General features: G+C 44.7%; 1 protein-coding gene across 1 annotated transcript in view; it reads right to left on the bottom strand.

The window, feature by feature from the left end:
• The window catches only part of ZSWIM8 (zinc finger SWIM-type containing 8), a 328,217-nt gene that overhangs the window by 99,113 nt on the left and 201,351 nt on the right, over nucleotides 1-27,753 (bottom strand). The window contains exons 16-19 of the mRNA XM_029608976.1: nucleotides 12,812-12,936; nucleotides 7,397-7,637; nucleotides 7,087-7,239; nucleotides 5,436-5,658 (exon numbers count right to left, since the gene is read on the bottom strand). Of these exons, the coding sequence (XP_029464836.1) occupies nucleotides 5,436-5,658; nucleotides 7,087-7,239; nucleotides 7,397-7,637; nucleotides 12,812-12,936 (742 nt within the window). The remainder of the gene's footprint in view (nucleotides 1-5,435; nucleotides 5,659-7,086; nucleotides 7,240-7,396; nucleotides 7,638-12,811; nucleotides 12,937-27,753) is intronic.

Genomic DNA, 27,753 nt, shown 5'->3' with positions numbered 1-27,753 from the left:
AAAACAACCTTCAGCAGAAAAGACAGAACCGTCCTCAGACTCCAGAATCCTCAAAAGGGGTTCCCCTACACGATAGGGCTTTAAATTCAGAAACCCTTTTGGCTGAACAAATCACCACCAAGAAAACCACCTTCAAAATCAGATCTTTTATGGTGGCCCTCAAGAGGCTCAAACAATACTTCACACATACCCCTTGAGGACCAAGTTAAAGCTCCAAGGAGGACATCTTACAAACCAGGGGATGCAAATGCTTTGCCCTTCGGAGGAAACGTACCACATCCAGATGCGCAGTCAGAGTTGTTCCCATGAGCCTTGCCCTGCAAGCAGCCCAAGGGCGACACCTGCACCCTCAAGGAACTAGAGGACAAACCTTTCATCAGGCTTCTCTGCAAAAAGGCTGGTATCTGTGCAACTGATGCTTGGCAAGGATCAACTCCCTGCTCTATACACCAAGACTCAAAAACTCTCCAAACCCAGACATACACCAAGTAGAGGTCTTGTGAGCTCGCAGCAGAGTAGAAATAACATCCTCCGGATATCCTCTCTTTCTTAATTGCCTCCTTTCAAAAGCCAAGCCACTAGATAAAAGAGATCTGCTTGATATGAAAATATAGGGCCTTGTTGCAGAAGATTTGGAAGATGGCTCAGTCTCAGGAGGCCATCCACTGCTAGACTGATCAGGTCCACAAATCAAGGCCTTCGTGACCACTCTGGAGCCATGAGAATCACCTTTCCTAGGTGGACCTCTAATCTCCTTACAACCATGTCCGGAAGAGGCCAGGGAGAAAACACAGATCAGAATGCCGTGCAGCCAAGGAAGCATAAGGGCAACGACCCCCTTCCGCTCTGTGCTCTCTTCTGCGACTGAAGAAACGCTGTGCCTTGGCATTCTTCCGGGTTGCCGTCAAATCCATGTGAGGCACGCCCCCACCTGCGAGAAATGAGGGTCATCGCTTCCTGCGATAGCTCCCATTCTCTGGGATCCAACTGTTGTCAGCTGAGATAATCCACTTGCATATTATCGGACCCAGCTATGTGCGAGGCCGCTATCAAGGCCAGATGCTGTTCCACCCAGGACATTGGCATTTCTGCATCCTGAGCAACTGCGCGACCCTTGGTATCTCTCTGGTGATTGATGTAGGCCATCGTCGTCACATTGTCTGACAGAACTGATTGCTCGGTTGCGCAAAAGAGGAAGAAACTCCTGTAGAGCCATAGGTACCGCTCTCGTCTCTAGGCGACTGACTGACCAAGTCGCTTCCTCCGCTGTCCAATGGCCCTGCCCTGACTGGGACTGACATACAGCTCCCCAACCAGAGAGACTGGCGTCAATAATCACCACCATCCATTGAAGAACCTCAAGATCTACTCCATGACACAAAATGGTCCCGACCAAGCCATTACGAAAGACTGGACCTGGCGGACTCTAAGCAGTAGTGGGAGATGAAACTGCTCTGACATCGGATCCCACCGGGCTAGTAATACTTTCTGAAGAGGATGCATTTGAGCAAACACCCATGGGACCAGCTCCAAGGTAGAGGCCATGGAACTGAGGACCTGCAAGTAATCCCAGACCCTGGGCACTCGGGCCTTCAACAGGTTCCGAACTTGAGCCTGTAGCTTGACAATCCGCTCCTCCATGACAAATACCTTCCCCAATCAGGTATTGAAGCATGCACCCAAGAACGCCAGCGCCTGCAAAGGCAAAAGGTGGCTTTTGGACAGATTTGCTATCCATCCCAGCGATCTCAGGCGTTGCAATACCACTTCTCTCGCACCTCAGCAAAGGACTTCCGACTTCGCCTGGATGAGCCAGTCATCCAGATACAGGTGGACCAGCACACCCTACTTTCTGAGAGCTGCTGCTACTACCATCATCACCTTGGTGAAGGTCCTCAGGGCCATTGCCAGTCCGAACGGGAGAGCACAGAATTGACAATTCCCTCCCCAGGACCATAAACCTGAGGTACCTTTGATGATCCGGATGAATCCTTATGTGTAGGTATGCCTCTGTCAGATCCAAGGAAGCCTAAGAACTCCCCGGTTCTCACCGCTGCTATGATGGACCGTAGTCTCCATCCGGAAACGCGAAACTAGGAGCTAGATTCACCTTCTTTAAATCCAGAATTGGTCGAAAAGTTCCATCCTTCTTGGGCACCACAAAATAAATCAAACAATGCCCCAGCCCCTTCTCGTCCCCGAGAACGGGGACAACGGCCACCAACAATTGCAGCCGCTGTATGGTCTGCTGAACAATCATCTTCTTTTCCGCCGAGGCACAAGGAGACACCATAAAAAGGTTTTTGAGTGGCCGAACAAATTCTAAAGCATAGCCTTGTCGTATTATGCTTAGAACCCACTTGTCAGTTGTGATTTTAACCCACTCCGTAAAAATGAGTCAAACGACCTCTGATGACTGGAACTGAGAAGTGGGCCTGCCTAGTCTCATTGCATAGACTTGGCTCCACCACTACACCTTGTTCAGAGCCGTCATGGTTCAGTCTGCGCCCATGAAATGGCTGGTTAAAGTACTGCGACCTCCCTGAGGCCTGCCTTTGACCACCACTCTGAACTCTGCTAAGGCAGAAACACCTTTTCCCCCCGAAAACGAGAGTGCACAAGGAGAAAACCTTTGGACCTCTTGGCTTGTCCTCTAGTAGCTTTTGGACCTTATCTCCCAGATTCTTTATGATCTGCTCCAAGTCCTCTCTGTACAGAAGTTTGCCCTTAAAAGGCAACGCTCCCAGCTGAGCTTTGGACGAGACATCTGCTGACCAGTTCTGCAACCAAGTCTCCTAGCTGAGACCACCGACATCATCATTCGAGAAGACATGCGAACAAGGTCATACAAAGCATCCGCCCCATAAACAACTGCTGCTTCCAATCGCTCTGCCTGTTCAGACTCCTGGGGTGTCATATTCCTGTGACTCTGCAACTGTTGCACCCATCGCAAACTAGCCTGGAGCATAAAGCTAATGCAGACAGCCGACCGGATGCCCAGCGCAGACACCTCAAAAATCTTTTTAAGATGCACCTCGAGCTTCCTGTCCTGCAGATCCTTCAGAGTTGCTGCCCCAGCTACCAGAAGTAGTCCCCTTCATAACAGCCGAAACCGATGAATCCACCTTGAGCACCTTCAAGAGCTCCAGAGCATTCTTGGGCAAAGGGTAAAGCCTATCCATGGCTCTGCTCACCTTAAAGCTAGTCTCTGGAGTGTCCCACTCTCGGACCATCAGCTCTTTCACTGACCTGTGAAAAGGGAAAGTCTTAGCTGGACCCCTCAAGCCTAACATGAGTGGATCCACTTCCTCCAGATCAGCCTGCTCCTGTGGAACCGATATTACCAGTTCTGCCAGGACCGGCGAGATCAGGGGTCTGAGTTCCTCCCTTTGAAAAAGGCAAACCACCTTAAGATAGTCACCCTCCATTGATGGGACCCTTCCCATATCATCCTCTGGCCCTTGCACAGAGTGAACCATCCACAGATGGCAATCCCCGATCCAACTCTTCCAAGGAACCCTCCTCATTGTCCCTGTCCCAGAAGAATCCAGCATCCTCCAAATCCTAGTGGCCCTTGAAACCCCCGAAAATCTGGCCTTCTTCCTGGGGGGAAGATCTGTTATCCTCCACTTAGAAGAGGGCCACTCCGCAGCCTTACAGGCCAGATATGCTTTATACAGCAATAAAAAAAAAAAACTCTGGTGAAAAAGGGGAGGAACCCTCCACATCCTCCTCCAGCGGATCCAGCTCCTCCCCTGACAGGTCCCCTGGGGCTCCCCGGGTCTCTGCCGTTAAGTGATCTGCTGGAGAAAGCACAGGCGGAAGATTCCCTCCCCCTATTGCAGCTTGTGTGTGAAGGAGTCCAAAATGGCCACCGTTCCCACACTCAGCAGGAACGGATGAACAGCCTCCCGTGCTGCAGCTTTAGGCCCACCGGTTCCTTGCTGCAAAGTCAATGCCGACACTGTCTCCCCTGATGGATCCGCCCCCACCAGGGAGGCAGCGGTCGCAGCAGCCGGCTCTAGAGAGGCACACGGCAGTCTCTCTTCATGCGATGCAGCGGGAGCCACGCAGCAAGGCCCGACACTGTAAACGACTGCGTGGCAAATGCCGAAAAGGAGACACACTGGGAACCACAAAGGGATAACCCTGCTCACCCAGAGCCCTTCTGCCACCCTTTTTTTAAAAAAAAAAATAAAACTTCAGAAAAGACAGAAAGGAAACAGCGAGAAACAGCAAGTAATAGCCTTATCTGAAGTTGGCAGAAGTTTCTCCCAATTCTCCTAAGAGAAGAGAACCAGATCACTAGCTGTCACCTTCGGCATGGATCAGCAAGCTATGAAGGGTCCCCAACCCCTGCTCGTCCTCCTCTGAAAAACCAGAAGGGATCGTCCCACCAGGACCTGCCAACCTCCTGGGAGGGAATTTCACCTAATCTATCCTCTATTTCGTCTTCATTTTATTTTGTTTTCCTTAGGTACAGAACTGCAGGTTTGCACCTTCTCCATCAGCTGGAAACAGAGAAATACTGAGGAGCTGCAGGTGGCACTCTGGGTTAAGAGGCAGTGCCTGCGAAGTTTTTCTCCGTCTCCATCTGCTGGAAGGGAGGTAAAACCCAGGAGTTTGGACTGATCTGGGTACATAAAGGGAACATATATTACTGAAGACCCAAGACAAAGCCACCAAAAGAAAAATGAGACACTTCATGCAAGTCTTCTTTGGTATCAAAGTCCAGTGTTAGCCAGCACAATACACCATTCAACATCATAGGAAGGTTGAGATTGTATAGACAGTTCTGTGATTTAGTAAGGTTAGTGTAGAAGAGGACAGTCAAAAGTACAAAGAATCTTTTACGTACTGAAAAGTGATATTGTCAAGAGTTGCTTTTTCAAATTCTTTCAGACTTAATCATTAACTGCATAACTTATGTTTAGTAATAGTGTTCACAAAAAGCATCTCCACCTATCTCCTACCACCAAGTGTTATGGTCTACACTTGGAAAGCATTTAATAAATTTTAATTAAATTAATATACTACAGATTGGCTTTTGTGTCTGCATGGTAGTGAGGTGAATGTTACTTATGGAGAATATGCAATGAGTTTCTAACCTCCCATCTCCACTGCTCTCCAGCATTATGCAATCATCAATGCTTACTAAAATCCATGGCTTACAGTATATCCTTATGAGTCATCCTAGTGGCTATTTAGCCAACCACTAATCAGCAAGTAGGATGGTAAGGAGCAGCAAGGAGGAGGTTGGAAAGAGCAGGTGTCTACTCAGACCAGCCCTATCTTAAGGAGTTCTACACCTCTGCTTGTGTACATCCCCATTCACTATATAACCAGAAAGCATTCTTTGGCACAGGATCAGTCTGCAGAAACTCAGCAGCAATTCAAACACAATCTATAAGGAAAACAGCACCTGTGTTTCTTACCTGCCCACTTCCACTGTCTTGGCTCGGGCACCACCACTGGCTCTCCTGCTGCCACTGGAAGACGAGGACCCTAGTGAGTCACTGGAGGAGCTGCTGATGCTGTCGCTGTCTTGACCTCGACCCCAGGAGGTTGCTGCCCATCCCCCACGCAATGGTCGTCGGCTGAGGGTAGGACTACTGTCTGAAGTGGTCTCAGGAGCACTGCTGTCAATGCTGGCCATGCCTATAGTACCATATACAAATTGCATCAAGTAAAAATCTTGATAAGTGCTCCTCTATATCCTTGAATCATATTAACAAAGAGTGATTAATCAAATAGTCAAGTGGCTAGAAGTCTGTGCTGCCAAATATAAAAATTGGATTCAATTTGAGTGCCTGGCTTGGGTCTGGAATAACCATCACAACATCTGAGGAAAAGAACAAGCAAAGAACTGTTCTTAGAGTGACAAATTAAGTAACTCTGATGAGTGTTGCTCCTGCTTCAATCACAGCAGATTTAATACTTGATCTGAGCTGCAATGGAATATAGGAGGGAAAAAACCAGAAACGGAGACCATGCAACTCAATTCTCTGATATAAACCAGATAGAAAGGAAAAACAAACAATTTGCCAAACCAGTCGCTCAAAGGATCTATGCATATCTAGCAGCAAGACTTACAAGAGGACACTACCCCAAGCAGGGAAAACAGTATTTTGCTCTACTCCAATAGCATCAAAGTCACATCTTTCAACATGGCATGTGAGAAAATTCACAACAGTAAAAGTACTGAATCACGTGGAAAGAAGAAAAGGGGCAATGGGGAGAATTTTGTGGTTCCTTATTAAAAATCTAAGAAATAAGAATTGGCGTCAATGTGTTCATGAAGGGAGCATATTTCAAAATGGCTGCACTAGAACAAAGTCAATGGATACTTTTCACCTGCAGACTTTGCCCTAAATTTCAAAAAGTATGTGTGTACTTTCATTTTGAAACCTACTAGATATTTCTTAAACACTTTATTTTTGGGTACTTTTTCCATGGAAAATAAATGCACTGATTTTTGAAAATGCAATCTATGAATGTTAAACACCACCCCTCCCCCCAACAGGAACACCTCCTCTCAATATGGCTAAAAGTCACGTGCATGCTTTCAGCCCCATTGAGGGAGGGTGATTTTCAGCCAATTTACATGGGTAGACTGCTATTTACCCATATAAACTGCTCTTGAATAGCTAACAAGCACAGAATGACCAGCAATGGTTTTGATTCATTAATGGCTTTTACTAAAAACAAATAACACACACACTCACAAAAGACCTAACTAATAAAAATATAAACACACAGATCCTCCCACTTGTGGCCCTGACTAAATACAGCCCCTGAGAAATATGAAGAATACACAGACGGAAATGACTCCTCTGTTCAACAATTAGCAGGGTGCAGATGTACCAGCAATTGTAGCTCTAAGGGCAACTCCTGCTGGCGGTAATAGCATTGTGGGGTTTGGTCTGTCAGGAAGATGCCTTCCAAGCCTCACTCAATAAATGAAGGTCAAATCTCCCGCACATTCCCCCCCCCTCCCCCACCCCCCAATTCTTTTTCAGTCCCCCTTTCATCTTTACAAACACCCCAGGAAAAACATCCAGATGAAATGGAAAAAGAACTGTGTACCTGTGTGCTTCTTCTTCTGACGCACTGGGGACCCCCAACATCTCCCATTGTATCCCCCTCGGTTTCCAAGAGCCAGTCGGCTAGGAACCTTCCCCTCCTGCTTAAAGATACTGGACTCCCCCTGGGGTTCACAGGGGGATCTCTGGGAACTCTCTGAATGTGAAAGAGGAGGAAATTAAGTGACTATACATGAACTGCACAGTCCCAGCGTGCTCCAGGAAGACATACACAACTCCCACAGACCTCCAACTTTTCTCTACATTCAAACAGTGCCCTCCTGTCTCCAGGAGCAAGAGCTACTCTCCCATACCCTGGGCATTCTTCTCTGCAAAGCTTTCAGCTGGACTGCCCTGGATGGGAGCGGTCACTCCAGGCTGCTGCTGCTGCTGGGGGCCGGAGGTTCCCGCTACTTGCTGGATGGCTGTGGTGGACTGGGAAGCATGTTTGGAAGGAGATTTCTGGGTGGCTGCTGTGGGTTTGCTGGAGTAGAAGGAACTCAGAGTCTGCGGCTTGTGAGTTTGGCTCTCCCGGTCCAACAATTTGTCTAAAATCTTAAACATTAAAAGAACACATTTTTAAAAAGAAGTAGGAAAAATAAGTTTATGATATATTCCTTTCGTCTTGCGACATCCAGTAGGATTATGCCTTCATCTGGAAGAAACAATTGCACTGAGAAAAACACACAATGGACATTCTTTCTGAAGCTTCTTCTGCCCATTTTTGTACACAATCAGCCTCAAATGCTATTGCTTCTGCTTGGTCTGGGAAATCTAACATTTTATTGAAAGGGGGCTATAGGCAGGGATTGAACTGAGGGGGAATGGAGGGGGGGGGGGGGAACATCACTCCCTTTATTCATAAACATTAAAAAACAAAACAATACTCCCCTGTCATATCCTGCAGGAATCCCTGATGTTTCCAAGCTGAGGGCAAGAAGCACCCCATGCTGCTGGGGCCCTGGAGCTGGGGAGATGCTGACTGTTCAGCTGCCAGGGCATGCAGGTGAGGTGTCTTATGTGGACTCTGCAAGCTTAGGACTTGCTCTTATCTGGCATTTGCGACTGCCAGAAGTGCTGCAGGTATGGAGAGGCAAAAGCAGCTTTAGAAAAGAGATGTGCCTGGGCTCAGGGAGGGCAGATCAGGGAAGAGATCCAAGACTGTGGAGGAGGAGGAAGAATCCTAAATGGAGAGGTGAGGTGAGCTGAGCTTGCCAATGAAGGGAAGCCTAAAGCACCGAGGAGGGCTGAGGAGTGGGGAGCATTGAGAGGATGGATGAATTAAGCCTGCAGAGGAGAGGAGAGGAGCAGAGCAGGCTAAGAGGATGCAGAGAATGGAAAAGGCAGAGAAATATTAAACCTCACTCCCCCAAATACAAAAGATACAGAATACAGAGAAGTGAGTTCTTCAAAGGACATTCTCATGGTATTTAACTCATTTACATTTCTGCAACCCCTGGGCGGGAAATCCATTATTATACTCAAAGGCTCATATCTCAAAGTGTAGATCCAAACTGCACAGTTCTCACCACAAACCACGGGAAGCTTGCCTTCAAGACCCTTTTGCATTAGTTCCTCATAAATCCCTCTGTAATTCCCACTCTCCCCCCAGTTCTTGACTGATGATCTCCCAACACAGACAGCATCAATGATGCTGCTGGAGACTGGGTGGGTTATAAAAGTGAATTGATAGTTTTTAACAACTCAGATTTGAAAATATCCAATTACTCTTCACAAATGAAACTTAATTTGTGACTATACTTTTTTCAACAATACATAAACCTTAATAAAGATAAAGACAACTAGTTCTCCAATTTCTTCAGTCAATTCTTTGAATGATTTAACTTTTTATTTCTCGTCCCTTAGTACTTCACTCTCCAAATCCTACCACAGGAAGCCATTATTCCTGGAGGACACCACTTCTCCCAGTCCTTTCAAAGGAAAGGCACCTTTCCTCAAACCAGCAGCATCTGAGCTCCTGGGCCTGGGGTACTCAGCAACACACAAAAAGCTTACTCACAAAAACAACCCAAGCAGCAGCAGGAAGGGTGAGGGAAAAAAAAAAACAAAAAACATCTTCCCCTGGCAACTAAGAGTTACCAAAAAACATGGACAAAACATATAGGGATAGGGGACTCTTGCCTCCATTCTTGTCCCAAGTGTCTATGTAGAGACTCTCCAGCAGCCTGACCCAGAAAATAATCAAAATGGTACAGCGTAGGATATGCTATCCCTTAAAAGGGTAACAAGCTTTCAACTAAAAACCCAACCCAAAATCCACACTAAGATGGTGATAGGGCTTTATGAAGGGTCCGAGCACACCATCTGCTTTTCCCATATGGGGAAGCAATACCCAAACCTCTGCTTCACTACTCTCTGTACCACCCCAGATGTTTGGTTCAGTCCTTCTGGTAAGGAAGCCAAAGGTTCCCCACGCCGCTATATTACAATTAAAAAAAAAAAAAAAAAGTTTCATTTTTAAAGTATATAGGTTTCAAACCCCCAATGAAGGCCTAACTGAGGCTGATACCACAACAATCTCCTTTTGAACACGCTGAGGCCAGGTCACGTCTGGAGATAGAGCAGAGTTTGTTGGCAGAGTTTGGATAAATCATGTCTGGTATTTTTAGAGTCATAGGACATTGAAGATCTACTATCCTCATGAAGATTTGGAGAGTTCGGTTACCAATAGTGTGTTAACTACTGATAAGCAGCCAGAGGTAGCAGCAAGTGATTTTGCCAGGGACAAGATCACCACCCAGAAAAAGCAGGTAGTAAGGAACATGAGAGATGCCCCCTGGCCTTTTCCTTTCTAGTCTGACCTCAACTCCAGCTCCAGCAGAAGCATCCAAGGAAAGAGAGAGGGAGAGGGGATCCTGCAATACATCCAAGTATAGAGGCACTTTACAATGTGCAGGACCAGCATTTTGTTGAATGCATTCACTTCCAGAAGGCCATCAGTAGAGGGAAGATACCGTGGAATCATTTACAAAACATCCCTGATTAGTGCTAGTTACAGGAGAGGCCACCGGTACTAGTCTGGGATGCTGTCTTTTGCTCAAAGCAGAAAGACCAGAGAAAAGGGAAAATCTCTCTCTGAAGCAGGCCTCCCCCTCCCTCAAGTGAGGTGGCAGTCAAGCAGCCTCCACATCCAAGCCAGTGGCAAGCCACCACGGCACAAATGGAGTGATTTCCATATCATTGTCCTGAAGGAAGCAGCATGCGGCATCAAAGGTAGCAACATGGTGCACTGGAAAAATTATTATCCTGGATGACCAGCCCATGCAGCTGGTGGCGAACATGGGATTTAAGTAGCTCTTAGCTCCCAATTACATTGTAGCTCTTAGCTCCCAATTACAAAGTGCTCTCTAGGACAACATTGAGTAGGCATGTGATCCCATCCTGTACACTCTGTGTCATACTTGCAGGCAGACACAGATGGCTAAGGCCAAGTGAAGCAGCAGTAGCATCCATTTTACCAGTAACATAGGAACCAGCCAGAATGCTACACATGCCTTCCTTTCCCTGATGGCACTCTAGTGACAGCTGGACAAGGCAGGAGACCACAGCAGCTCTACTGGGGAGGGCCAGCAGGATACAAGGGGGTTGTGCTGCACACCTTTGTGATGGATGCAAGTCATACTTCAGCCCATATCAATGGCAATGGTGATGGAGAGCTGGCATTTAGGCTGTAAACACGACCTTTTTTTTTTTTGCTTTAGATAGTGGCAACAACATGAAAAAGACTGTGGAAGATGGAGCCTATCAGGAGATTCAATGCTTTGCATACTTGCTTCACCTGACAGTAAGAGACTAGGAGACAAGGAATACAGTATCTTAGTCCCGAATGAACTGATAGAGCTGTGCATGAAAATAACAGCATTTTCACCAGAGTATGAAAGATGGGGAGCATGTCAGTGAGAAGCAAGAAGCATTGGGGGTGCTTCTGCTCTGGCTTAATAAAGATATTTTCATATAGCCATGAGATACACGCCAATGAACTGAACTAATTGTTTGACTGTCTTAGGTCCTATTGGGCGTGAGTGTCAAAGTGTCTGGTTTCTTAGGCTGTGTCGCTTTTTTTTTAATTTTTAATATGTACATAAAATAGTTCAATAGTCTTATGATATGCTATATCATATTTAGCACTTATCTGAAAATTCCAGATTTTTGGAATATGAACAGTGAGGACAAAATCGAAAGGTGATCTGGAGTTATTTGTAGACTCAGAATATTGTAAGCGCAGTCCAGTATCCTTAGATTGCTCTTATAATATTTGGATCTAAGGATACTGGACTGCGCTTACAATATTCTGAGTCTACAAATAACTCCAGATCACCTTTCATTGATTTTGTCCTCACTGTTCATATTCCAAAAATCTGGAATTTTCAGATAAGTGCTAAATATAATATAGCATATCATAACATTATTGAACTATTTTGTGCATATTAAAAAATTTTTTAAAATGATACAACCTAAAAAAGCAAAGACCCTATGACTGATTAAACCTCACGCCCAATAGGACCTAAGATATTCAAACAATTAACGCAGTCCATTGGTGTGTGTATTATGGCATATACAGCGTTGCTCTCTGCTTCAACGGCAGGGGGAAATGTGGAAAAGAGGATTTACATTCAGACAACATCCAACAAGGCATTGATCTGTGCACTCTGGGTAAACAAGCATCAGGGTAACTTGCTTGATGCGGCGGTTACTACCCTTAACCATTAAGCCTTATGTTCACCTTTGATGCAACTTCAACATTACTCTCTGCATCAACAGCAGGGGATGGCAGGAAATTTGAATCAAACAGTTAGCAACAAGGGCCCTGAACTTGGTGGTCAGTGAAACAGATAAGTATGGGAAAACAAGTGAGGGAGCTTGCTGGGCAGACTGGATGGGCTGATTGGTCTTTTTCTGCCGTCATTTCTATATGAATATTTTTGTTCACTATTGTTGCGCAACATTTTTAAATAGAATTCTTTACTTTTGATATTTTTTACTCATGGGTTAATTCTCATTAGTATTTATTCAAGATATAGGCACCAGATGGAATTCCACCTATCTAATGCTGCAGAAGTTAGTGACAACTGACAACTTTTCATTACTTTTCTCTGGCAACCAAAATAGGTTGAATTGCCCCTTAGGATATCATGATTTAATAAGAGTTAACTTTTTTTTTTTTAAAGGGGAAACATTCCATCCTTTATATTTATATTGCCCTTCTCTATACTTTTCTAGTTCCACTATCTTTGTTGAGATAGGCAACCAGAACTGCACAAATACTTAAAGTCCAGTGACTACATATACTATGCATTATATAATGGCCCTTTACATTCTGATTTCAAGAAAGCATGGGATAAATGCAGGAGATCTCTGATTGAGTGATAGGAATCAAAGCTAAATTAGTTAGGTGAATTGGCAGACTAGATAGGCCATATGGCTTTTTCTGCTGTCAAATACTATACCCCGAGCTATTTTTCAAAGTTGTTCTATTGAAGTGGTATTCAGTCCCAGCCCTCAAGGGTTGCCAACAGGTCAGGGTTTCAAGATATCCTTAATGAATATGCATGAGATAGATCTGCATACAATGGAGGCAGATACATGTAAATCTCTTACACATATTCATTAGGGATATCCTACAACCCAACCTGTTGGTGACCCTTGAGGGCTGAGAGTGATCATCACTGTTCTATTGTGTAGATCAGGTGTTGGCTTTTGTATGTTACCTTTTTCAGCTTTGACTGGTCATCCTTGTAAGTAATCATCAAAGCAAGGGCCAGATCTCCCTTCTCCCTTCGAGTGCCCTCACACAGGAGAGGGTGCTCTGCCTCACTCACAGTTGTCTTCATACCTAGGGAGAGGAGGCAAAATATGAGAATTCAGATGACTTAACAGTAAATGTCTGCATTTCATTCCTGAGGTCTTTATTTACTATCCCAAATCTCAGCAATGCAAAGTCCTTAAGCACTGTTATCATACTTTAGTATGGGATGGATGCAAGTGATGGCATCTAAGTGCAGCAGGATGAAGGGCTAGCTCTCATCATCCCAAATCGGTGAGAAACACACTAGCCACATCCTCCCAAATCTCAAACAGATATGGACTACAGCTCCATCTTCTAAACCTAGGAGGATGAAAGACTAGATCACCACTATTCCAAAACCCCCAGAAGAAAGAGGCTTAGAACAATATCATTCCAGTGCTCAGAAGGGGGAAAACAATTTTATTATTCATAAATCCATTAGCACAAGGCCAGCATCCTATAACCTAAATCCCTGAAAGATCAGGAGCCACAGTTCTCTCAATAAAACAGGCCAAACTTAAATCATCTAAGCCCTAAGAAGCTAAAGGGCAAGAGGTTTTGTCATTTCACTTGCTGGGTTTTTGGAGAAGAGAAAGTTGACCCAAAACATTACTAGGGGAAAGGTTACAAAAGAATGAGGGAGATATAGAGAGAAGAGATGAAGACTTGCAGGGGAGATAAAGGGGAAGAGGGAATAGAGGCTGCAGGTGTGGCAGAGAACAAGGTATACAACGGGGAGAGATGGGAGTAGATTTAAGTGTTGCCCCAGGCAGGATTTGGGCTAGTCGTGGATATGGAGATAGGAAAGAGGAACATGGTGGAAGGATGGGGAGGGAGGGGGCAGAAAGAGGAACATAGGGAAAAGATGGTGAAGAGAAGATGGAAGAAGGGGAGACACACTGATATTGGGATAATGCAAAATAAAGACATAGAAGAGAATCAAATGTAAAGGAGAGAAGAAAGGTACCGAAGACGGAAGTAAGGAAAGCGAACAATGGATGAAGATACGGATGAGAGCTGGAAGGATGACAGGGAAGGGGAGTAAATAATCAGAGGCCCCAATAAGAAGGACTGAGCTTAGGCCCTCCATAAGAACATGCCATACTGGGTCAGACCAAGGGTCCATCAAGCCCAGCATCCTGTTTCCAACAGGGGCCAATCCAGGCCATAAGAACCTGGCAAGTACCCAAAAACTAAGTCTATTCCATGTTACATTTGTTAGTAATAGCAGTGGCTATTTTCTAAGTCAACTGAATTAATAGCAGGTAATGGACTTCTCCAAGAACTTATCCAATCCTTTTTTAAACACAGCTGTACTAACTGCACTAACCACATCCTCTGGCAACAAATTCCAGAGTTTAATTGTGCGTTGAGTAAAAAAGAACTTTCTCCGATTAGTCTTACTATGCCACAGAGGATAGTAGCCAGTGATCTCTGAACACAGACAGATTTTCAGCAAGCGGGGAAGCAATATGGAATTTTGCTGTGCAACATGTTCAACCTGTGGCTAAGACACCGCCAAAAATGGCAAAATAAGGTAACTTATGCAGCCTGGCTTCAAGCAAAAGCTGCAAATTTCAGCTCCTCAGAAAGTAACAGGATAACTTAGGAAGAATGACAAAAGTTCCAATAATATTACTGCCCCATTCCCTCCTATTCTTAAAATAATTACAGACTTCATTAAGTCAGAGGACCTTAACCTGCCTGCTTCCTTTAGCAGTGCATAAATCAGTCCTGTGACTCATGTTAAGTAGCAGACTGATACAGTAAAATCACGGGAGAGCACCCGCTCTCCCGGTGTGCGCACAGGCCACTCTCCTGTGCGCGCGATACAGTATTTTAGTTTAAATTAGGCTCGGCGGTAAAAAGAGGTGCTAGGGACACTAGCGCATCCCTAGCACCTCTTTTTTGACAGCCGACGCTCAATTTTGCCGGTGTCTGTTCTCAAACCCGCTGACAGCCACGGGCTCGGAAACCGGCAAAATTGAGCATCCGGTTTTCGACCCGCAGGCCTATTTCAAAATTTTTTTTTCTATATATATTTTTTTTTTTTAAACTTTCAGGACCTCCGACTTAATATGGCCATGATATTAAGTCGGAGGGTGCACAGAAAAGCAGTTTTTACTGCTTTTCTGTGCACTTTCCCGGTGTCCGGAGAAATTAGCGCCTACCTTTGGGTAGGCGCTAATTTCTGAAAGTAAAATGTGCGGCTGGCTGAACATTTTACTTTCTGTATCGCGCGGGAATACCTAATAGGGCCATCAACATGCATTTGAATGTTGCGGACGCTATTAGGTTCGGGGGGGGGGTTTTGCATGCGCTATTACCCCTTACTGAATAAGGGGTAAAGCTAGCGCGTCCAAAACACGCGCCCAACTGTATCGGTTCCTAAATTAGTCATTGAATAATTGACAGGTTCTCCTCCATCCAAGGGATGGGATGGAGGAGGACCTTGTAGGGAGTGTCACATTATTGTTCAGACTTTGGCTTCCCTTCAGTCCCATTGACAGCTAGATTATCCTGACCAGATACAAGCCATTGCTTCATTTAATGCTGTCCCAAATTTCTGAAGCCTACAGGAATTCTAGTGGAATACAAATTAAGATAACTTTATTGGCATAATTTGTACATACATTACCATAGTAATACATAAAGTGGTTAAAAGGAAAAAAAATTAGTGAAAATAGTAACATTAGAGTACAGAAAGGATAAGGAAAATTACCAGGTTTTGCTGTGGTCTGTATTGTCTCTGGCTGAATTACTTTTCTGGCCTGCTAACAGGATGCAACCTTTTGCTGCCTGCTATATCTGTTTTTATGTACACTACTGCCCAGTAATGTTGATAGGCGGTTTAGAAATATATTTTTTTTTATTTTCTCTTTATGAATTTTCACATATGACAAACATTATAATACATACGTATTGAATGCATAATTGTACATGAATTACTTATTTTCATATATTATCAATCAATATCTATTGTCACAAAAGTAATCCAGGAGAAAATAATGTATTGAGCGATATCAACAAGGGAAAAACATAATACAAAAAAAGAAATCTAGGGGGATAAATTCCCTCTACCTCTTGTTCTCAGAGATAATAAGCCACTATCCTTAATTTACTCCTATCCATTAGAAATATTTTAAATAAATAAACGTGCAGCCTGATATACATCCACGTGCCCCTTCAGACTATGAAATAGCTCAGAACTCAGAGACCCAAATTCAAAGAGGTGGTCAGGTTTTGAGAGGACTAACATCCTGCTGTCTTCGGGGAATACATTACAGGTAAGAAACTCTGCTTTCTTCTAGGACAAGCAAGATAACATGTCCTCACATCTGGGAATCCTAAGTTTGCCTTCAAACAAAAAATGGAAAAAATGCTAATGGGCAACAAAATGGTCTTTTTTTTTTGGAAGGCAACCTCAAAATAAGAATGGCCCGGGGGGGGGGGGGGGGAATGGAGTTAGATTCTAGATTTCAAATAGAACATGCACAACAGACTGGAAAAATCACATCAGGAATCCCTATTTAAAAAGTAATGTGATGCAGGGAAAGATCTCCATGTCACAGCCTTGCCAATCTCTTCCACTGAGACTGAACTTAAGTGGGGCAGAGGCTGCCGTAGCTCTGACATGCGCACACAGCGTCAGACCTGCCTGAGAGGAAGTGTAATAAGCTATCCAATTAGACAGTGTGCATTTGGCCACAGCAAATGCATATTTGTTGGGGGTCAAAACAATCAAAAAGCTGTTTGGACTTTCTAAGGGCTTCCAGTTTATTCTAGATAGAAAAAGTCAATGCTCTGTTGCAATCCAAACTGTAAAAATCTTGTTCACCTGTGTGCACACGTAGCTTAGGGAAAATATTGAAAGGCCAATTAATCTGATAAATGTGAAAATCCAACACTATCTTAGGCAGGAACTTAGGATGCGTGCACAGAACCACCCTAGTACAGAAAAGAGTGGAAAAGTCAATTGGGTAGGGGTGGCCAACACCAGACCTCATGAGCCACAAGTCTGGTTTTCGGGATATCCACAATAAATATGCATCAGATAGACATGCATACACTGCCTACTATTGTAGACAAATCTATCTCATGCATATTCAGTGCAGAAATCCTGAAAACCAGACTTTTTTGCTACCTTTGAAGACTGAAATTGGCTGCCCCTGTAGTAGGACCTGGCACTCATTGACTGCATGCTGAAGGGACTGCCATCAAAAAAATGACCGTCCAGGTCAGGTACTTCAGCTTACAGAAGTCTACTGGCTCAAAGGGAGTCCATCAGCTGGATCAGGAGCATGTCGAGGTTCCATGACAGGGCTTGATGGGAAGACTTCAAAATAAACAAGTCCCACAGGAATTTTGTGTATTTACCTTCCACATGGTGATGGTAAATACCGATCACACTAAGGTGGACCTTAACAGTTTTATAGAACAGACTCAGAAAGATGTAGAATGTATTCAAAAGTGTTTTTGCAAGAAAGGCCCTAGATCCTCTCACTCCACAGAACAAGCCTCCTTCACTGAAAGCCATAAGACCTTCCAGTGGAAAACTTAAACTTTTTTTTTAATTTAAGTCACATACAACCATCACAAATATGGAAAATAAAGCAGCTTACTGCAGGCTGTAAATCCTCAGCTTTTAAGAACATAAGAACATGCCATACTGGGTCAGACCAAGGGTCCATCAAGCCCAGCATCCTGTTTCCAATAGTGGCCAATCCAGGCCATAAGAACCTGGCAAGTACCCAAAAACTAAGTCTATTCCATGTTACCATTGCTAATGGCAGTGGCTATTCTCTAAGTGAACTTAATAGCAGGTAATGGACTTTTCCTCCAAGAACTTATCCAATCCTTTTTTAAAACACAGCTATACTAACTGCACTAACCACATCCTCTGGCAACAAATTCCAGAGTTTTTTGTTTTTTTTTATTTAATTTCTTTTATTGAGGCAGATATACATTAACACAACTTCTTGAAAGATAAAAGTACAATCTTCTCACCCCAAGATTTTTTAACAATTTTTCATCCCCTCCCTTTTGCCCCATACCTTCCCGTAACCCTTCCCTCCCCTTCCTAGGATCTCTTTACATATACAAAGATATAGGCTTCGGTAGAAAATTATCACACAAATGCTAAGTAACTGCAATAAGGGTTCATAGTAGCTAACCTTATGTACATCTTTGGTTTGGTGCTAAATCATGGAGTCCTTAACTAACCAGAATCCTTTAGCTCCTCTGCGAGCCTCCTCCACTGGAAAGTTCCATAGGTGCCAGAGCTTGTATTTGGCTCGATAGAGAGTGGTAGTATGCTTCCCATATCTCAGTGAACAGGCCTCGTTTACATGGTGAGAAATTCTTATACATTGATCCGTACTCCAGCTGATAGAGCTCTGTCATCAGGTTGGTCCACATAGCCACGGTAGGTAGAGTTGGGTCAATCCATCGGAGCAGTATACTTTTTTTGGCAATTAAGCATGCTTTAGACATAAAGCCCACATTATCAATATTGATACTAGTATCCCCGCTATCATTATTCAGAATACAAAATGAGCACGACCACTGAATATCGGAATTGAGAATATCAGAAATTGTACTTCGGATATCCCCCCAGAACGTTTGAATCACTACACACTCCCAGAGACAATGGATCAAACTAGCATCAGCCGTGTCACATTTAAGGCAGGAGCTTTGCGGAATCAATTTCATTTGGTATGCTCGCATTGGTGAGTATATAACCCGGTGAAAGATTCGTTGTTGTAGCTCTCGCAAGGCCACATTGGGAGTAATATTTGTTATGGAGATGTATGAGTGTTTGAGCATAGTCACCTCTATTGTCTCCTTACAGTCTCTGGACCATTTAGGTAGATCCGAAAATACATTATACCGCTGAACAGACAGATAGAAGGCATATAGAGTAGACAAGTTTCCCTTTCTAGCTTTAAAACATTCAAACAATGCTTCGTGGCTTTCATTATCCATGTTTATCGCTATCCCATTTGTCAAAGTCTGATAATTGGCCTTCAGATACCCATATAATAAAAAATCACCTGTGAGTAATCCTAAGACCTCCCGACATTTATCAAATGTATATATTGTCCCCGTTGTGGGATCTATTAAGTCTCTGAGTGGCCAGTTTGAAGCTATGCAGTATTTATGGCTCTCTGGTAGTAAAGACAGGGAAAGCAAACTCGAGCCCCTCATTGGATAATATAATGACACATGCACCGGCAGTTGCAATAGCTTCCGGGTGATACCCCAGATCTTCCTTATGGTTTTAATTAAAGTGAACATTAAATAGGAATTTGGAAGTTCCTTGTCTGGAGCATGTAAGATATAACTAGGTTCATAAGGGGCACTAATAGCTCTAATAAATTGGGGGTCTGAAAATTCTGAAGTATCCAGCATCCAATCTCCCAGTATACGTAGATTGGCAGCCCATGAATAAACCAAAAGGTTTGGCACGCCATAACCCCCATGTTCCTTTGGCACCATCAGGATTACAAAAGACACCCTGGCCTTTTTTCCTTGCCAAAGGAACTTACGCATTAATTGGTGTAGTTTCCTGTTATCTTTAGGCAATAGGAGAAATGGAAGCATCATAAATTTGAACATAATCTGTGGCACAATTACCATTTTTATAACTGCAATACGCCCCTGGATAGATAGAGGTAAACCTTGACAGCAAGTCAGTTTTTTAGATACCTTGTCTATCACTGGAGGTATATTTACCTCCTACCACTTGCTTGGAAGTGGATGAATAATAATACCCAAATACTTGATCATAGAGTCCGCCCATTTTACTGGGAAGTTCGACCACCGGGGTCTCAAATTCCCCATAATATCCAGAGCCTCCGTTTTATCTAAATTGAGCTTGAAACCAGAGATATTTTGATATTTGGTGAACACTTGGAGTGCATTTGGAAGTGTGGTGCAAGCATGCGTTAATAATAGTAGGATATCATCTGCAAACAATAGGGTTAAGTAAGTCTATTTGCCAACTGGGATACCTATAATACCAGGAGTGTGTTTTAGTCTACATACCAGAGGTTCTACAGTCATTATAAACAGCAAAGGAGATAATGGGCATCCTTGTCGAGTGCCCCGCTTCAAATGGAATTCCTCAGAGAGCGTGCAGTTCACCAAAATTCTCGCCGTGGGGTTAGTATAAAGTAGTGTAATATAGTCATAAATCCTTCCGACGAAACCCAACTTTACAAGCACCTACTTTAAAAATGGCCACGCAACCCTATCAAATGCTTTTTCAGCATCACAGTTACCAATAATGGTTCCGGAAGAGATAGCATGTGGCACATCTCCAAAGCATTCAACACTTTGTGTATATTGACAGTGGACCGACTGCCCGCTACAAAGCCCACTTGATCCGGTGATATAAGCGACAGCATAATAGGTTTTAACCTAGTTGCTATAATCTTGGTGTATATCTTTATGTCCAAGTTTAATAAAGATATCGGCCGGTAAGATGAAGGCATTAAAGGGTCTCTACCAGCTTTTGGAAGAACCACTATAGTGGCCGCTCTCATGGTAGCTGGCATCTGTTTTTGATCTGTCATACTTTCAAATACTGGGGCTACAGTTTCAGCCAGTGTCTTATATAAAGTGTCTGTCATGCCATCAGGACCAGGTGCTTTGTGATCGGGAAGAGACCGTATCGCGTCCAGTACTTCAGTGTCATTTATGGGTTGTTGCAATTTAGACTGTTGGGCTTCCGTCAATGTTGGGAGTGGCAATGCTTGTAAAAACTCAGCTATTGCCCCTTCATTGACCGGATTAGCAGAGTATAAATTGCGGAAGTATTCAGAAAATATACTCGCAATTTCAGTCGTGAAGGATTTCACCTGTCCTTGAGGTGTTTTAATATTTGCAATAAATTTGGAAGCTTCCTGAGACCTTAAGTTTGCTAGAAGCCTGCCCGCTTTGTTACCAAATTGGAAAAAATTGAATTGTTTATGGCGTAGCGTTCTAGCCGCCCTAGAATGTAGCAGCTCATTAAGAGCTACCTGAAGCACTTTAAACTGGGCTATTAAGGCTTGTTCCCCTTGTTGGTTAATCTGGCGCTTCAGTGCCCTCATTTGTTTTTCCATGGAAATTATATCCCTATCCATCTGTTTTGTTTTTTTTTTATAACTAGCGTAACTGATTATATCCCCTCTGAGTACTGTTTTAGCCGCTTCCCACAAGAGTATCGGTTGTGAACTATGTTGCATATTGAATTGTAAGTATTCTTGCCATTTTTTATGTAGGTATTCAGGGAATTTGGGGTCCTTAGCCAAATGCGAGGGGAGTCTCCAGTAGGTCGGGGAAAAGCCATCATGATACCCATATGTTCCTACTAAAGGACAATGGTCTGAGACCGATAAAGTCTTAATGCAAGATTTAGAGAATCTGGTGAACAGGGCCTCAGAGATCAATAAATAGTCAATCCTGGAGCGGGTGTTGTGCGCTCTCGCAATGTGCGTGAATTCTTGCTCCCCTGGAAGGAGAACCCGCCACAAATCCAGCAGTTTGAGCTGCCTGCTAAGAAAATTTGGTCCTTTGTGGTCACTGATTTCATGTCCTCCCCTCGGAGGTTGTCTATCTAAATGCGGGTCTATTGCAAAATTTAGATCCCCCCCCTAAAATGATAGGGTAATCGCCCAGCTTGGTGAAATGCGTAAATAAGGTTGTATAAAACAAATGCTCATACTGATTGGATGCATATACAGAGGCCATTATTAGCGGCGATCCCATCATAAGCCCTTTAATTATGACATATCTCCCCATTGGGATCTACAATAGATTCTTGGTGTTTAAAAGATACTGATTTATGTATAAGGATTGCCACTCCTCTACTCTTAGAGGTACCTGTGGCATAAAATACTTGTCCAACCCATTTTTTCCTCATTTTTACTGCTTCCTCGGCTGGCATGTGCGTATCCTGTATGAACCCCACCTTAGTTTGCAGTCTATTCAGGCACGCCAAAAATCTTTTCCCTTTTTATTGGGGTGCCGAGACCAGCAACATTCCAAGTTACGATTTCTAACGCCATAACTCTGGCAAGTGGAAGTGTATATGAACTTCAGACCCCTTGTGCGACCACGCAGATATAAACGGTCTTAAAAAAAAGGCAACCCTATCCCATTGCTATGTAATCGCATATGTATGGTGAATAGGAGATCCTTTAAGTACCCCGTCCCCCCTCCTCCCCCTCCAACACGGCCTGGTAACCATTCAGCCCTGTTGAAATCCTTCTTAATCCCCCAAAGAAACCTTAATCTCTAGGTAGGGATTGAGAGCACGTAGATGGAAAAGAGGTGCTCAGCCACCACCCCAGGGTTCCTCAGCCCGCTTGACAAATTCTGAGAACTCTCATCTCACAGTTGTATAAGTAGTCAGAAAAAACCTTAATAGCATAAAATAACTGAACTGTAGAGTCTAGCAACACTAGTAACTTTTGAGGCATGCCCATCGGCAAGAGTTCAATGTTATTGAAAATCAGTTTCGCCTATTGCTGTTAATATGCTAGGCTCCACCGATATCTTGGTTATTAGCCAAAATGTCTGTAAACAAAAATGTTCGGTCCAGGTTAAAAGAAAAGGAAAATTTTCCAGAGAGAAAAAAACCCAACCTTATGCATGCAGCAAATTGCCAATTACAACGGCAGATACAGCTTCACTTTGCGATTCAGCTGGGTCCGGACTCCGTGCTTCCTTGCAGGCCTTGCACAAAGGCCCGTGCTTCAGAAGCCTCCAAAAAAATTTTGACCGCTCCTTGGTGATAAATTTTCAGCCGGGCAGGAAACAGAGCAAAACGGATATTTTTATTGTAAAGTTCCATACAGATTCCTGTAAATTCTTTTCTCTGCAAAGTAACACGTGGAGAAAAATCTTGAAACGCCATGACTTTATGCGATTCATAGCGGATCTCTCTCGCCTTCCTATAATGCTGTAGCACCAAAGTTTTGTGTGCAAAATGCAGGAAACGAGTAATAACCACACGTGGTCACCGATTAGAGTCCTCTTCTTTCTTCCTTCCCAATCTGTGAGCTCACTCCAGTAAACCGGACAGAGAGGCGAGCGAGGGTGGGCACTATGCTTAGCAGCCATGCTTCCAGGACACGCGGTAGATCAGCATCTGATATGGTTTCGGGTAACCCAACAAATCGCACATTATTGCGCCGGGAACGATTTTCCAAGTCGTCCAACTTGTCACTGCTGGACTTAGCTTGCTGTTCCAGGGCATGTACACGTCGTTCCAGTGCCCCGATGTCGTCTTCCGTTAGCGCTACCTGCCCCTCGACTCTCTCCACCCAGGTGTCAAATTCGTTCAGGGAAGCTCGAACGTCTGCGATCTGCTCAGAAATCTGATGCAGTCGCATATCTAATGCAGTTACCACAGCGTGGGAGATTTTATCTTCTATAGTTTCGTCGCTCGGCATTTCGGCCTCGGGCAGGGTGGCGGCCATTTTGCTATCCGCGGGTTTTACGTTTTCCTTGTCCTTTTTTGTTAGACGAGTCGCCATGTGTTTATTTGAATCCCTATTCAGAACGCCCCGGAGATGAAGTTCAAAATTTGCTGCGATATAGCCGTGAATTCAGCGGGATCGGTATGATGTTAAAGGATGCAGCTGGGGTGGCGGCCGGAGCTCGGTGTGATTGCTTCCTACCGAGCCCACCACATCATGTGATCCCAAATTCCAGAGTTTAATTGTGCTTTGAGTAAAAAAGAACTTTCTCCAATTAGTTTTAAATGTGCCCCATGCTAACTTCATGGAGTGCCCCCTAGTCTATTATCTGAAAGAGTAAATAACCGATTCACATCTACCCGTTCTAGACCTCTCATGATTTTAAACATCTCTATCATATCCCCCCTCAGCCGTCTCTTCTCCAAGCTGAAAAGTCCTAACCTCTTTAGTCTTTCCTCATAGGGGAGCTGTTCCATTCCCCTTATATTGGTAGCCCTTCTCTGTACCTTCTCCATCGCAATTATATCTTTTTTGAGATGCGGCGACCAGAATTGTACACAGTATTCAAGGTGCGGCCTCACCATGGAGCGATACAGAGGCATTATGACATTTTCTGTTTTATTCACCATTCCCTTTCTAATAATTCCCAACATTGTTTGCTTTTTTGACTGCCGCAGCACACTGAACTGACGAAGCCTTTCTAAAATCTAGAAGAATATAACAGACTATGATAGGTTTAGAGAATCCAGTACTACCCTTTTAATATCCCAGCTGTGAGGACTAGGGACATGTTAGGGTAAAGCCATGGTCCCTGGTTCTGTGTGATGAAGGTTGTTGGATAACTGATTTCCTAAGAGATTCCCAAAGGAGTGGGAAACAAAACCTGTCTCAGCTAAGGGGCTATGAAATCATGGTGCCACAGTTTCTCTGTTTTAGCAAAGTCTTTGCTACCAGAGGAGTCTGATGGTGTGCATACAGGTGACTCACTCTCCTCAGTTTAGGGAGAACACACCCAAGGCTACTTTGAACATAAGGCTCAACATACTTAACATATGGCTGCTTTTTTTTTTTTTTTTACTTCTGCCAACAAGCTCCACCGTTTGAATCACATGAAATGCTGATACCACCTTCAGTTAAAAAAAAAAAAAAAAAAAGGGTACTGTCCACAATGACACTCCTGAGTCCGAAATCTGCAGGAACGGATCACAGCAAGACAAAGCCTGTAACTCTGAGATTCTCCTAGCTAAATAAATGGCCACTAGAAAAATGACTGAGGATCAAATTCTTAAGCGTTGCTCTTCGAAGAGGCTCAATAGGTGCCTCACACAAACCTGAGGACAAGATTAAGATTCCAGGATGGTTAAACTCTAACCAGCGGGTGCAAATTCTTAGCCCATCCCGAAGAAACCTCACCACATCAGGATGAGAAGACAGAGGAACCCTCTCCTTTACCTCGTAGGCAACAAGAGCAGCCACCTGGACCCCAAGAGAGTTGAAAGCCAACCCCTTGACCAAACCCTCCTGAAGAAAGAACAAGATCTGAGACACTGAAGACTGTAAAGCTTGCACTCCATTAGCGATATACCAGGACTCAAAATCCTTCCAGACCCTCACATACAAAAAAGAAGCAGACTTTCATCTAGCCTTTAGGAGAGTAGCAATAACCGCTTCTGAGTAGCCCCTGCGTCTCATTCACCGCCTCTCAAAAGCCAAGTCGCTAGACAAAAGTGAGCAGCCTGGCTGAAAATATAGCACCCTGCCTAAGAAGGCTCGGAAGATGGCTGAAGCGTAACTGACCGTCCACAGCTAAGTTGACTAGTTGCAAACCATGGCCATGGCCACTCTGGAGCTAACAGCACTTCGTCCAGATGTCTCTATCCGCAACACCTTGCCTAGTAGAGGCCAAGGAGGAAACACGTAAAGCAGAACCTCCTGAGGCCAAGCCAGCACCAGTCGATGCCCTCGGCCCTGTGCTCTCTTCTCTGACTGAGAAACCAAGCCACTTTTGCATTGAGACGAGTTCCCATTAGATCCACATGAGGACAGCCTCACCTCTCGTGAATGAGCTGAATCTCTGACTCGGACAGCTCCCACTCTACCGGATCTAATAATCTGCGACTTAGATAGTCCACTTGGATGTTTTCTACCCCTGTGATGTGCAATGCCGCTATCCGCTCCAGGTGTTGTACCGCCCAAAGAATCAGCTCTTGAGCCTCCTGGGCCACTGCTAGACTCTTGGTTCCTCTCTGCCAACTGATGTAGGCTAGGGTCGTCACATTGTCTAAGACCCTCACTGACAGACCTCGCACCAATGGCAGAAACGCAAATAAAGCTAAACGCACTACTCTAGTCTCTAACCAATTGATAGACAAGGAAGCTTCCTTCGCAGACAAACTTCCCTGAGTAGATTGCTGCTGACACACACTCCCCATCCAGACAGACTGGCATTGGTAGTAAGAATTACCCAATCTGGGACCTCCAGGTCGACATCACAAACCAGATGAAGTCAGCAGCCACCAAGACAGGCTGTCCTGTGCAGTACCCTCAAGCGGTAAGGGAAGAAAAAGTAAATAAGAGAGAGACGCCGGGAGAACGCGAGGGGAGGGGTCGTCCTCCTCCAAAAAGTAAGAAACCAAAACTAAAAACTAATAGAACGCAGGGCCGCCCGCGAACCCTCCCTGAGCTCCCCAGCCTCCAATCAAGGGGCAGGAGCTGCGTCCATGCAGGTGCCTGGGAGGCCAGCCCATTCAGCCCTTTAAATTTGGGCTCCCTTCAGCGGCACCGTGCGCCTGAAGGAGCGCGACCCAAGGAGCCTGCCCCTTAGTGCGCCCCTTTGTGAGACCTTCTGAGGCACCCCCTTGGAAGGCAGCCTCTCCCAGCACTGCCACTTGCGACCCTCCTCCAACAACCATCCAGCTTCCTCAAGCACTCATCCAGCATTCATCCAGTCGCTTCCAGCTCTCATCCAGCCTCTTCCGTCATTCATCCAGCTTCCTCAAGCACACTTCCAGCTCTCGTCCAGCCTCTTCCACCATTCGTCCAGCTTCCTCAAGCACTCATCCAGCATTCAGTCGCTTCCAACTCTCATCCAGCTTCCTCAAGCACTCATCCAGCATTCAGTCGCTTCCAACTCTCATCCAGCCTCCTCAAGCACTCATCCAGCATTCTTCCAGCCTCTTCCAGCTCTCATCCAGCCTCTCCCAGCACTCTTCCAGCTTTCATCCAGCATTCATCCAACAATCAACCCATCCTTTCCTGTACAACTAGATCATAATGCTACCTGGATTCCCAATCCCCATTCTTCAGCTCAGTCTCCTCAATACAGGAAAAGCAACAATGCAATATCGACCACGCACCACTAAAACCCTCATTCCAATCATGATTTCACCCCTTACTCAACCTCCTAGGTCTCGCACTATTCTCCCTGACACTATTCAATGCACAATCACTAAGAAATCTCTGATCCTCAATGACTATCTCCTAGACGCAAAACCAGACATATGCGCCATAACAGAAACATGGCTTAAACCAACAGATATAGCACTAATAAACCAACTCCCCATGCAGCTCTACGACTTCTTTTCCCTCCCCCGACTAAAGAAAAGGGGCGGGGCATCCTTTTAGCAGCCAAAAAAAGAGTTGAGAGTCACCCAACTCCCAGTAAAATCTGACTCAAAACTAGAAGTTGGCCTCTTACAACTGACCAACTCCAAATCCTCTTAGTTTACGCTCCACCAGGACTTCGACACAGATGTCTCCCCCATTGTAGAAATAATTGCAAAACACATGAATCTGGACTCCCCTGCCTTGATCCTAGGAGACTTCAACCTCCATGTCGACAACACCACACTCTCAACCAACAGTGAGGCCTTGCTCTCCACACTTACAGCCATGGGCTTCCAGCAGATCATCAACAAGCCCACCCATAAAGCTGGCCACACCCTGGACCTCATTTTCATAAACTCAGGTATCACGCACTCATCCCCCCTTGTATGCACACCGGTCCCTTGGTCGGACCACTCAGTAATCTCCGCTACCTTCTCAATATCAGAAACCTATAACACACCCCCTGCAATCCTCGTTTCTCTACAGAAGAGCTTGCTCCACCGATGACCTCAGCAACCACCCAGCTGTCTAATGAACTTCCACACAAACCTTTCAGACCCCAACTCAGTCCTAGCATCATGGAGCAATATCACAGAGAAAATAGCAAACAAATTATGTCCTCTGTCAACAAAAAAACTCAACCCAAAAGCCCCAAAGAGACAACCTTGGTTCACACATGACCTTCGAAAACTCAAACAAACCTCAGAAAGAAAGAAAACAAATGGCGCAAAACACCTTGCCCCAGCACACTATCCACGTACAAATCCACCCTCCACCACTACAGGAACTT

This window comes from Rhinatrema bivittatum, chromosome 7, assembly GCF_901001135.1.
Source record: "Rhinatrema bivittatum chromosome 7, aRhiBiv1.1, whole genome shotgun sequence".
In the NCBI taxonomy this organism is placed as follows: domain Eukaryota; kingdom Metazoa; phylum Chordata; class Amphibia; order Gymnophiona; family Rhinatrematidae; genus Rhinatrema; species Rhinatrema bivittatum.
This window is presented reverse-complemented; position numbering and strand designations above follow the sequence as displayed.